General features: G+C 39.4%; 1 protein-coding gene across 1 annotated transcript in view; it reads left to right on the top strand.

The window, feature by feature from the left end:
- cacna1ha (calcium channel, voltage-dependent, T type, alpha 1H subunit a) overlaps positions 1 to 12,980 on the top strand; it is a gene marked incomplete at both ends in the record, with an annotated part of 108,432 nt that overhangs the window by 73,572 nt on the left and 21,880 nt on the right. Inside the window, 6 exons of the mRNA XM_083896901.1 lie at positions 2,218 to 2,384; positions 2,779 to 2,973; positions 8,805 to 8,956; positions 10,241 to 10,426; positions 10,522 to 10,639; positions 12,399 to 12,554. Coding sequence (XP_083753027.1) covers positions 2,218 to 2,384; positions 2,779 to 2,973; positions 8,805 to 8,956; positions 10,241 to 10,426; positions 10,522 to 10,639; positions 12,399 to 12,554 — 974 coding nt within the window. The remainder of the gene's footprint in view (positions 1 to 2,217; positions 2,385 to 2,778; positions 2,974 to 8,804; positions 8,957 to 10,240; positions 10,427 to 10,521; positions 10,640 to 12,398; positions 12,555 to 12,980) is intronic.

The raw sequence follows: 12,980 nt of genomic DNA, 5'->3' as shown, positions 1-12,980 counted from the left end.
TAAAGTTGAAACAACAAAAGAATGGACAGTGGGTCCAGGTGCACCGTACTGACATTGTGAGTACATCTGAGGGCAGCGTATATATGTGGCATCGAAAAAAAGTCCCAGTTGTGTCTTTTAAGACAAGAGTACAATCTCTAAGAATTCCCCTGTGGATGAAGAGTTTGATGCCAAAACTATAAACACATCATAGAAACCTCACTTTCTTCTATAAGGGACCTTTAATGCGGCAACACTGCCAATAACTGCACGCACATTGCACCGTGAACACACACACACACTCCATATATAATTGAGCAGAGTGGTGAATTAGTTTCTTACTGGGAGTGAGGAGTAAGTGTTTGTCTATGTGTCTTTGTGATAAATGCATTAAAGACGGTGTTAGAGGACGATTGCCAAGGAAGGAAAAACAGGCTTAAGAACACCACAGTCGATACACTTCTGGCCTGAACACAGTCACCTGAGAGACTAAATGTATGTCGAGGATTGGACAAATGAAATCTTCCATTTGTATCAAAGCTAAAATATCATCTATAATTTTTAAGCGTTGCTTTTGGGAGAATCCCCCATTTATTATTGGTAAAAAGCACAAGTGTGCTTATGCCGGGATTCTGACAAAGGTTAGTCAAAATTCTTAGATGTATGCAGTTGTCAGAAATTATTTTAAACAATAGCTTGAGGTGTTACAGTAGACGTGCCGTGTTGTTTCTGCTGTGTTTTCAGCTGTGCTCTGCAGTTGCTTCTCACTGATTCTTTTTTTTTTTTCATGCTCCATGACGATTTTTAAGAGGATGTTAGTCAGAGAGCAGAGGGTGAGAGGAGTCAGCCAGGATCCTTTTGGCGTGACTGAGCTCTTAGTGCTCGCTGCAGAAATGACTTTTGTCTCTCCTCTGAGACAGGACCTCCCTTGAGGATTGTCATTGTACAATAATGTCTTACCACTTCATATGTATCTGTCTATTTTTTTTTTTACAGCAGTATGTTTACAAAAATCAAACAGTCCAGGTGATATTTTATTTTAGTGCACTCACAGATATGTATGAGCTTAATAAGAAAGAGTAACTGCTTTGCAGTGAGATATTTTCAGGCATTTTTGCTCTATGTTTTGCCTCCTGGGCTGCATCAGTACATCCTGTCCTACTTTGTTAGTAGAGAGCGTTTGGGCTGTGTGCAGCTCATGTAGAAATCTTCAGGCACAACTGGGCACTGAAACAGTAGCAATGTTTTCGAAAGAGACAGTGAAATCTGCGATGGTGTATTAGGGCCAAGTATGAACAAAAAAAATATGGACCTGGGGGAGGGGGGTTATGTTTTGAGAAAAAAGTTGCAGATTTATGAGATTAAAAGTAAGAAATCTACGAGAAACTAGTCACAGATTTATGAGATTAAAAGTATCAAATCTACAAGGAAAAAAGTCAGCGATTTATGTAATTAAAAGTAGCAAATCTACGAGAAAAAAAGGATAATATGATTAAGTTATCCACTGCTGACATATGACACGGCATGTGGCAGCTTCTGTGATGATGTAGTTCCTTGAAAAACAAAATGCTAGCCTATTTTTACTTTTTTCTCATAAATCTGCAACTTTTTCTCGTAGATTTGCTACTTTTAATCTCTTAAATCTGCTACGTTATTTTCTCATATATTTACCACTTTTAATCTCATAAATCTGCTACTTTTTCCTCGTAGATTTGCTACTTTAGTCTCATAAATCCGCAACTTTTTTTTCCTATATTTGCCACTTTTAATCTCATAAATCGACAACATTTTTCTCGTATACATTTGGCACTTTTAGTCTCGTAAATCTGCGACTATAATTTCTCGTAGACTGACCATTTTTGATCTCATAAATCTGAAACTTTTTTCTCAAAATATTACCCCCCTCCCCCAGGTCAGTATTTCTTTTTCATACTTGGCCCTAATATGCCATCATAGAAATCAAACAGAAAAAAAGTACTTGTTTTTGTACTAAAGTCCAGTTTACTCATTGAGCATAGATTGAAGTACACATATAGATGCAGCAATCAATAACAACATAAAAATAGGTAGCAGGTTTTACTTTTGTTTCCATATTTGTATACGTCTTACATACATGCATACATTGCTTGCTGAAAATGTCCTATTAAGTGTGCGTCAAAGGCATGGCCAACAACACACGAGGGGGTGATGCAAACAATCCTTCTGCAACATGTGACCGTCTCCCCCCCCCCCACTCAGGTCGCCAGCGGCTGCTGTACCAGCTGGCCGGCGTGGTGCCCAGCCCTCTGCTGCTGGAGCTGCTCAGCTGCCCTCTGTGTGCACGCAGCCTTGAGACCTTAGAGCTGGAGCTGGGAGACCTCGAGGGAGGCAGAGGAGAGGCGGACGGACTGCACGACTTCCCCCAGGTCGGAATGAATGTTGGGATCGCTAGTGATGCTAAAGCTTGTTGAAGTGGTGATTTGGGTTTTAATCAAAAACAGCTTATGTCATTTAAATAATTGCATTAGGTTGTGCAGGACACGGGAGTCGTACACCAGCCAAATGACCACAATCACAGCCACTCTCACACCACGGTGGACAATTAAATAACACTCATTTCTTGCTTCACCAATGCTGCTTCACGCCGCTGCAGATGGCAAAGCTTCACTGTTTGCTAAAGGCATATACACATCAGGAATATAAAAAATCTAAATAAAGTGCACAAACTGCTCAATAAAAGGGTTATTCCAATGCACACTAGGCTTTATTATTTGTATTTTCATTCTTGGAAGCCTCATTGTAAATGTATCCTATCTTCAGGTGGGACATCTGAGAGGTGGAAGAGGTCGAGGCCGTCGGCAAGGGGTGGTGGATTACACGAACGTAGTGGTCCGCGTCTGGGTAGGATTCAGGGAAAAACTGAAGAGGATCGTGGAGAGCAAATACTTTAACCGGGGGATCATGATCGCTATCCTCGTCAATACTCTGAGCATGGGGATCGAGTACCACGAGCAGGTAAGAAAATGTGATATTTGTACAGGGCCAGATTCAAAGCCTGAATCGGTTAAGATCAAGGGTTCAATAATAAAAGGGTCTGACTGAAAGTTGATACGTGAATAGGTTGACAAGCGTTGCCTCGGGGGGTGGTGAAACATGGTGCTTTCACTTTCATGGCAAATTCTCTTTTATGGAAACAGTTGCACACATGTTCATGACCCGAATGTGACTCTGCCCAGCACAGCCAATACATTTGTGAAAATGTCATTTAGCTGTCGGAGAATCTTAATGAGAGGAAATCAGGGCATACATGGAGGAGGACGCGGGGGTCGTCACCTGAAGAGTCACCTCTGTTTTTCTCACACGCATAAATAAAGCAATGTACAGTCGACGCTGCTGTTTCCACTTTACCCTGGGATGTATTGGCCACCTTATAATAATAACAAATACTGGCTTCCTCTGCTGTCACACATTTGTGTAATTGCACAGAAACATTGATTTGTGCTGTTTTTACACCCGAGTGAGTGTGTTGTATATATATGGACATAGAGGCAGACACTTTTACTCATTTCCTACCTGGAAGGCAAACAGATAAAAACCCCAAAAGAGGATTCTTCTGTGTGCGATCCACTCGCTCCTCTCCTCTCTGTATCTCTTATATTTTCTCTCCAGGGTGCAGCGTGTGTATGTGTGTGTGTGTGTGCATGTGGGCCTGTGTGTTCTTTACTTTGTGGTATAAACATAAGGAACAACTGGGAGAGTCATGGCCTTATTGGGCCAACAGTACACACACACACAGAAAGAGAGTGAGAGACTGAAGTGTTATGTAAGTGTTCCTTATCCCCTTTTTGTGACACCTAGTCAAACTTTATGAGACTACAAGTGTAAATGTGTTAAGAGTCGCATGAATGTAGGAGTGGAGACTAGATGAGTGTGTGTATGTGTGTGAGAGAGAGATTTGGAGAAAGAGGAAAATGATTGATGTTTATTTTGGCTGTGCTTAATACTTTTCATTCCAGATTGGAAGTAGATTGTTTAAATCAACACAGAACTAAAAGCCCATGTGTGAACTGACAAACTCAATTATTTAAACCACGTCATTGTCTTCAATTCAGGGTAATGAAAGCTTCCAAACACTGCAGTGTTTATTTCAATTGTCGTAAATCCTCGGCATGTCTGGATTTCCATTAATTAATAAAAGTTGACATAAAGAACATGAGTACATCATGAAGGAATCAACTGTAAAATGTCCAGGTACATTAGGAAAATGTTTGAGAACAGTACGTATAAAATAAATACACATAAATATGAAGAAGGCTGGTCAGTGATTGACAAAATGACTGAGAATCAATCTTTTTGGTCCAAACATTGATTGTTTGTGCTTATTTCAGTAATGCTAGGGCTACAGACATGGAATTCCTTCCATTTATTTGTTGCTTTCAGGCAATTTATAGAAACTATGTATGATTTATAGATTGAAGTTTATAAACTGTAGCATAAAAATGCAAATCTAAGCTCAGAAATGCATTTATTTATATGTTGTTTCTTTAATTTAACAATGACTGACACAAGTCCAAGTTGATCATACACAAATAAAAGTATTTTATTTAAGATAAATCCTTATGATTATATTTGTTTAACTATTACTAGTGCAGTATGTATAGAGGGAGCTGAAGAAGATTTTTCAGTTATGGTCATGCATGATAAGGAACGTAAAGACTAACATAATACAAACACTGTGCAACCTCATTATCACTGTCGTGGCTGACAGACACTCACAACAGCTAGCTACTCTAATGCTAATCGAAAACAAAAACATTTGCGTTGTGCCTAATGAGCTTGCACGGTGTTTGTATTATGTTAGCCCTACGCTAATGCTAATCGTAGCCTCGCTAGCTTACCTTTGGAAACAGGTTCGCCAAGTTCACTGCAAAGTAGTAAAATAAATATGTAAACAAATAAATATGTGCTTGCGTATTGGTGAATGGACACCTCGCCATTTCAGTATAACACCATGTTTTGCGGTGAACCGTGTGAAAATGTCTCACCCACCGTGAGGACTTCACTCCCACCTCCCCACTTCAGACAGCGCAGCTACCGCTGATGAGCCGCTGCCTGCCTGGTGTAGCGTGATAAATCCGTGAAAATTAAAATTCCTCCAAAAAATGTGAAAATCAAGGATGCACACCATCAGGCCATGCTCAACCCATATCCAAAGTCTGGTCAGCGAGATATGCCCGTCACAGACACACAGTCAGCACTTTTTTATAGATAGATGTGTTTAACAGTTGAAAATTACCTTTCTTTAGGTTTAGCAATCAACACACGCATAAACACTGTGTTTTGTTTTATGCACAATTAACAAGTATCCTTTCCTTACTAAACAAACTCACAGTTAAATCGCACAGTAAATATAAAGTGCTTTGCCAGTGTGTATGTGTGTGTGTGTGTCTCTCTCTCTTTTGTGGTTTTGTTCTTAATATTCTTAAGGGCAAGGTCAAGTTATGCAGTGTTTTGTTCACATTATACAACATCAGAAAGCATCTCAGAGAAGAGCCGTCGTTTTGTTTATTCTTCTGAGACCACGGTGGATTACATTATTTTGCCCGTATTGTTAAGGACTTAGTTCAGAGTCAGTCGTGCTCCTGCAACAACTGGGATAGGGAGGAGATTTATTAATATCTTTTCATTTTTTCCCCCAATATTTCATACTGACAGTATAAGGTTCGGAGAGAACGTGCTTCTTCAGCGCTCAATGTTTTGTGGCCGAGCCAGAATTTGCCTTCAGTCCATGCCAAGTTTTTTTTTTTTTTTTTTATCACTTCAAACCTTCAGCTCCCAGGTTCATTCCCTCCAGCTATGACTCTATTTTAATTTGGATTATTTTAACAGATGATGTGAATTTATGAGGCATAAAATGTATGCGGTGGTTCAAAGAGGTAATGGAAATCCACTGGTATATAATAATCTACTTTTTCTGGGTTCAGAAATGTGTGTGTTTAGAATACAACGAGTGGTTGAGAGCTCTATTAAAGGTTTGTTGAAGTGCTTTTAAGTTTTTATGTGCTGCCTCGCCGGTCAACAGGTGGCCTTTCTATTGTCTGCCCAGCTTCTTTTTTCTTTTTTTCTTGCACTACAGCAGTGGTTGCACTTCTGCTGCCGTTATATTGTGTCCTTTTATTCTTGCACAGGTCTGCTAATTCAAAATAAGCCAAAAAAAAGAAGTAAACATACAAAACAGAGATGCTACAAACCCTGTATTTCGCTGTATAGACTTCACAAACATCAATAACGGGGAAAAAAAAAGGATGTTTGATGTTTTCTACGCTGACTTTCCAGCACTGATCTTTTCACTTGAAGAAGCACTCTGCCTGTTTGAGGTGGTGTAAGGTGAGGAGTACTGTGTAGTATGGGCGCCCTCTATCTGTCATCATCATCATGTTCCTCAGGAAGAAGCATGAGTGTGTCCTGAATGGGTTATGAAAGTATTATATAAGTGTTTGATCATGCAAACTGCAGGAACCGTACGAGGTATGGAAGAAACTGTTGTGAAATGAACTGTTTTTAAAAGAAAAATGCACATGAACTTCATGAAATGGAGCAGTGGATGTAAAATGAAAGATGATAAATGATCAAGTCATCCGATTCATTAACACAGATTTAATTAAAACAGCGATGACAAGATGAACACGGAGCCGCGTTTAATCGTTCATTATACAATATTTAATACATCACTGTCGTTTATCATTTCAGAGAAGTGGCGTGAAAGGTTCATACTGAGAAAAGTGGTGAAATGTGAGTTAACTAAAGTGATCCATTTTGTTTTGCTGATAATCAACTGGCCTTAATTTTCCCCTGTGCTGTCGACCGGCTGTCATTCACAACACTCAGCAGGCATTTTGTTGTTCACAACAAAGCAGCTCTTTTAGTTTTTTTTTTTTCAGGCAAAATGTCAGTCAAATACGGAGCCCCCGAAGTGACATGAGAAAAAAAAAGACGGGGAAAAAAAAAAATTGAAATCTCGAGTTTCCACAAAAATATGAAAAAATAAATGTAATTTTTTTTTTCTCATATTTTAAAAATTATGACATTTTTTTTTCAAATTATTATAATTTTTTTGGTAACTCGAGATTTCAAATTTTTTTTTGCGTCATTTTTTTTTTTTCCTCATGTCACTTCAGTGGGCTCCGTAGTCAAAAACTGCACCCGCTGCAATCAAAAAGCCAAAAAGGCAATAGTTAGTCAATGAAATCAACTCGAGCTCTAAACTAATGAATTAAACCACCTGATCATTTTACTACAATTCACATCTCAGTTTAACTGCTCCAATTTTTTATTAGTTAATATTTACTTGCATTAAAGGGGTTGCCTTTAATGCATTTACTGTCTATAGGATCATTGATGATTCCAGCTTCATTATTTTATTTTATATGGTTCACAAAAGCAACACTTGGCATAAAATGACCCAGGGTGAAGGTTAACTCCATCGCTATAATCATGTCGGCGTGTTTATTAGTCCAGAATATGGTCTGCCTGCTTTTATATCCACCATGGGCCACAAATACGAAATGGGCTTCCGGCCTGTTCCCAACACACACACACACACACACACACACACACACACACACACACACACACACACACACACACACACACACACACACACACACACACACACACACACACACACACACATATATACACACACACACACAATTAGATTTAATGACTCTGTGTAATTGTGCAATATGAGCCAAAGTTTTCCAATCATTTTGGCAGAATGCAGTTATTTATTGTTTGCAGTGAGTGAGACATCTGGGGATTGTAATAGTAAATTTGGTGTAAATAACAAGGAAGCATGACATTGTCTAAAAGAGAAATAGAAGTAAATGAGACATCTATAAGATCAAATAGTGAAGGAATGATGGATAATGTAATACTTTGATTTGTTTGAATGTGTAAACTAAGGCACATTTAAAAGACACTTCACACAGTTTTTACTAGTCTTGTGTAGGGCTGAAAATTTCATCGAAATGTTGTCAATATCCAGCCGCGAGGAGTAATATTTGTGTCAAAATATCATTTTAGATTTAGATTAGAAAGTTTATTGTCTTGATATACACACATCTTATTCTACAGACCTGCACAAATATCACACATAATCATATTTTTTTTGGTGGCTCTGTGTTTGTTTGTCCGTGTTTCCGCACTTGCACTTGCCACTTTGACCAGCAGAGGGTGCCAGAGGGTTGTTGCGTGAATTGGGTGAAGTCTGTCATCTCTGATTGCCTTGTTTTAAATATGTTTTTTGAATGAAAAATGAGAATAACGATGTAAAAATGGCCATATTCCCTCTGATTTCGCGAATCACATTGTCCAAATAATCACAATAAGATATTTATTAAAAGTCATTCAGCCCTAATGCCGCATGGAAGAAGACATTTAGATCACTGATTCAACTCGAGATAAAAATGTGCCCTGTAAGGAAAGACTGTGGCTGCATCATCATGCATTCACCAGAGCACACAGCTGCTGCCTTTTCCATAAAAGACTTGACTGTATGCTTTCTGAGGGGGTCTCCATTAAATCACTGACTGCACTGTGAAGTAAGTGGAGTGGGTCAGCGGCCCTGATAGATGGGGTGCTGTTGGTGCCTTCTGATTGATCGGCCGTGACTACAGCTCTGAACTTGATTGATCGTGTCTCAGCTCTGGGCCCAAAGTCCAGAAGGGTTTTTTACAATTCTGGAATAATGGGATGGGGTGGAATTATTTACTCTCTTGTTCTTATTTTCTTTCCCTTTACCTCTTATCTTCTCCTGTGTCCTCTTCCTTTCTCTGTCCTCCCAGCCCGAGGAACTGACTGACGTGTTGGAGATCAGTAACATCGTATTCACCAGTATGTTCGTCTTGGAGATGGGCTTCATGCTGCTGGCGTTCGGCTTGTTTGGATACATCAGGAACCCATACAACATTTTTGATAGCATCATTGTTATCATCAGGTAATATTGCCTGGTAATATTGTCTTTGTGTAAACATGCTTTTAACAGTGATTATATAGTGTATTCATACATATTCGTGACTCCTTGTGGCGATGTAGTGGTAATTCCGAAATAATTACTGACCATTGCGTGCAGAAACAAATAGTTCTACACTGACGCCACACGCACCGTGTCACAAACGGCACTACGGCTCCGCTTTGATTGATCTCTTCTCCGGCTTGTCAGTCATTAACATGAACGTCAGATTCGCTGCTCTGCAGAATCCATCTTGACAAGAAGTGAGATTGTCAAAGTCGTGATGGATCACACGGGAGCTGCATTTGCTTGCTGCCACAGCAGATTCCTGGTGCTGCTGTCGGGGAGTGGAGTTCTGCTGTCTGACTGTTATTTTTGTTGATGCGTCTCAAATTGGATCAGGGGACCTTGAAATTTGGGGTTACGTAACTCATGTTACATCTCGGGATGCTGGCATTTTAAACAATGCATTCCAGTAATGGTGTAAAAAGTTATGTTTACATTGAATACACAGTATACTACAGTGTTTGACAGTGTTTTACCAGGTGCATAATGACAGTGGCACATAATGTTAACACTTGAAACACAACTGTCAACTGAAAATACTACAAATAACTTATTTGGTTACACTAGGGTCCTTTGCCTTTTATCCTCTTGGACCCTAATTAAGGCTGTATCATTTGGGTAAAACGTCTAATGATATGTCGTGAATTTACTTTTAATTTAACTCGTGTAGTGCCCGTAGGAAGTATGTATTCCCATAGTGGGAGCTGAACAATTTTTCAGTCATGGTAGCTAGCTGTTATGCTAGCCCTACGCTAATGCTAATTAATCGTAGCCTTGCTAGCTTACCTTTGGAAACAGGTTCCCCAAGTTAGACAGACACACAGACGTAAACTGCTGTATAGATAGATAGATAGATAGATAGATAGATAGATAGATAGATAGATAGATAGATAGATAGATAGATAGATAGATAGATAGATAGATAGATAGATAGATAGATAGATAGATAGATAGATAGATAGATAGATAGATAGATAGATAGATAGATAGAAAGAAATATAATTATATAGATTAAGCTTCAGAACAATAATTAATGTGTATACAGTATCAATTAAAAACAAGATTTAGCATTGTCACATGATGTACCATCAAAATATTAGCTACTTCCTATAGTGCAAGGATGAGAATGTGAACCTATGAACTGTAAATTGAATAATAAGATTTGCAAGTTTGTTTGTTTTTTTGTTTGTTTGTTGTTCTCAGTGTGTGGGAGATTATCGGCCAATCAGACGGCGGCCTCTCAGTCCTGCGAACCTTCCGTCTGCTGCGGGTACTGAAGCTGGTTCGCTTTCTGCCCGCGCTGAGGAGACAGTTGGTGGTGCTGATGAAGACCATGGATAACGTGGCCACCTTCTGCATGCTGCTCATGCTTTTTATCTTCACCTTCAGGTTTGTATGCAGTGCACGCGCATACAACATCATGATGAGAAGATATGTCACCCATTTAAGTAAGTCATAATGATTGCATTCTAATGTATCTGCAGTATACTGGGTATGCATCTGTTTGGCTGTAAGTTCAGCATCCAAATGAAGAATGGAGACACAATTCCTGACCGCAAGAACTTTGATTCCTTACTCTGGGCCATTGTTACAGTATTTCAGGTAAGTCATAGAGACTATCCATGTTTTACCAATTGATTTTCTTGTGCCAGAACTAGAATTACATTGGGAATTGCATTTTGCCCAATAAGCTTATTTGCTTTCAAGCCATATTATGATGATACGTTTTACCAGCCACAGGTTGTGTAAAAAATTACAAGCTGTGGTTTTATATGATTGTTTTACATTGTTGCCTGGCAATGTCACAGAAAATAACAACCTTGAGACCAAAGACATTGGTTTTACCTTCTCATTTAACTCTTTAACTTTAAGTACATTCCTCAGAATGACACACAATTCCTTTAATTTTGAAGTTTTCCTAGTTTTTGTCACGTATAACTAGTACTATTTGATGTATCTTTAAGTTTAAGTGTTTTCGGTTCTGTCTATGTGGGTAGCTGTTTTGTGTATTGTTGGTTATCACAAACTTCAATTTAGTTTTTATTAGTGCTGGGCACTAGGTTAACGCATGACGCGTTTTCATGACGGCTAACCGGAAAAAGACATGCGTGACGTCATGTTTACGTGCCGCGACACCGGAGTCCAGGCACCGTTTACCAGTTAGCTCCGTTAGCTGCATTAGCTCCTTTAGCGCCGTTAGCGCGCCTACAGTCGAACTGGAGCGGTCTGTTTATTAAAGGAAAAGAGCAGCGCTACAAATAACCAGCTGTACCTGTGTACTGCGTATGTGTGCCTCTGTTTTTAAAGTTTAGCGTTACTTTACAGACTCATTTTGACAATCCGGAGTCACGTAAACAATGCGTTGTGCGTTAACGTTGATGCCTTTCACTGCCGTTAACGTGTCCAGCGCTAGCTTTTATTCACCATTCTTTTTAAATGATTCATATAATGTTAAATGTGTCCTCTTTTATAATTTTTATTTCAGTGGGCTGCTCCTGAACTCTAATACTTATAATGACGTATAATTATACAGTAAAGCAGTACAGGTGATCTTCTTACTGTCATTCATGCCAACATCAAAGAATAGGTTTTTCTGCAGTTAGACGTATAAAATTCCCTTCAAATAGAGATTTAACCAAGCTTAAGAGAAGCTCAAACAAGTCAGAAAAGAGTAGTACTTGCACTTGTAGACTTACTGGACAGTGCTTATGCACATTTTTTTTTACCAACAATATAGGCCATGTGTGCATCTCCACCATCTCAAATCAAAACTAAGCCCTGAGCCCAGACGTAACTGGCTGCACATCTCTGCTCATTTGTCAACTGTTGTTGTGAAGAGAGAAATTCTGCCTATGCTCCCCCGCTATATCATTTTATTGTTCTTTTTTCCCTATGTGGAGATATTGTTCAGTTGCCTCAGATACAGTAGACTGTCCTCTTTTCTTTACTGGATGTGTCAGCAGAAAAGGTAGACCACAGGATGCAGCGGACTGGCTCACTGGAGATGCTGAAGAGGCATTTCATCCAGAACTTACTGTCATATAAGGGCAAAGTGTTCCATATATTTTTATCCTATTTCTGGGGCAGTAGTTTCAGTACACAAAGAGCTATGTACACACACACAACACACGACCTGGCCAGAAAGAGAGCTTTCATGGTACACATTCCTGGTGTAAAATGACTCACACTGGTTTTAACACACACACAGTGCCGTAAAGGCTGATATTGCCCAATTTCTTTCAATACTTTCCCATCTGTGTCTCTTTTGCCTCCCTTTTTATGTCCTCTCGCTAACACGTCTTCACATCTGTGGACCCCGTACTCTTACGTTTCGCTAATGTTGTTCCCTTCGTTCCTATAGATCCTTACCCAGGAGGACTGGAATGTGGTGCTGTATAACGGCATGGCGTCTACCTCTCCGTGGGCAGCGCTCTACTTTGTTGCTCTCATGACGTTTGGCAACTATGTGCTCTTCAATTTACTCGTGGCCATCTTGGTTGAGGGCTTCCAGGCTGAGGTGAGAATGACTGACTCGATTTCTGCATAAAAAAAAACATCATAACATCATCTTCATATGTTATGCTCCTGCGTGATTGCAGCACACAGAGAATGATCTTATGAATATTGTAGAATTAAGGAAAACTGGGTCATTTTGAAGATTCACATCATTATATTATGCTACTTGTGTCTTTTCAACCCTTGAAATGATGCTCTTATATTCTCTCTGAAGGATGAGCTTCGTAGACTTTTCCCCAGCTTTTGCACATTTGTTTCACTTTAGTTATTCACTCTCTAACCATTAAAGTGATAATAGCACTATTTCCAGGAGAGACGAGTTTAGATAATTGTCTGATTCTTAATGGCATCTCGAAAGCCATGTGTATTCATGCTGTATGAGGACCTTCACTTGCTGTTAATTAGCTCCCAGTGGAGACATCTGAGG

Source organism: Microchirus variegatus (assembly GCF_963457635.1).
Source record: "Microchirus variegatus genome assembly, chromosome: 10".
NCBI lineage: Eukaryota > Metazoa > Chordata > Actinopteri > Pleuronectiformes > Soleidae > Microchirus > Microchirus variegatus.
The sequence above is the reverse complement of the archived record's forward strand: the minus strand, read 5'-3'. Positions and strand labels throughout refer to the sequence as shown.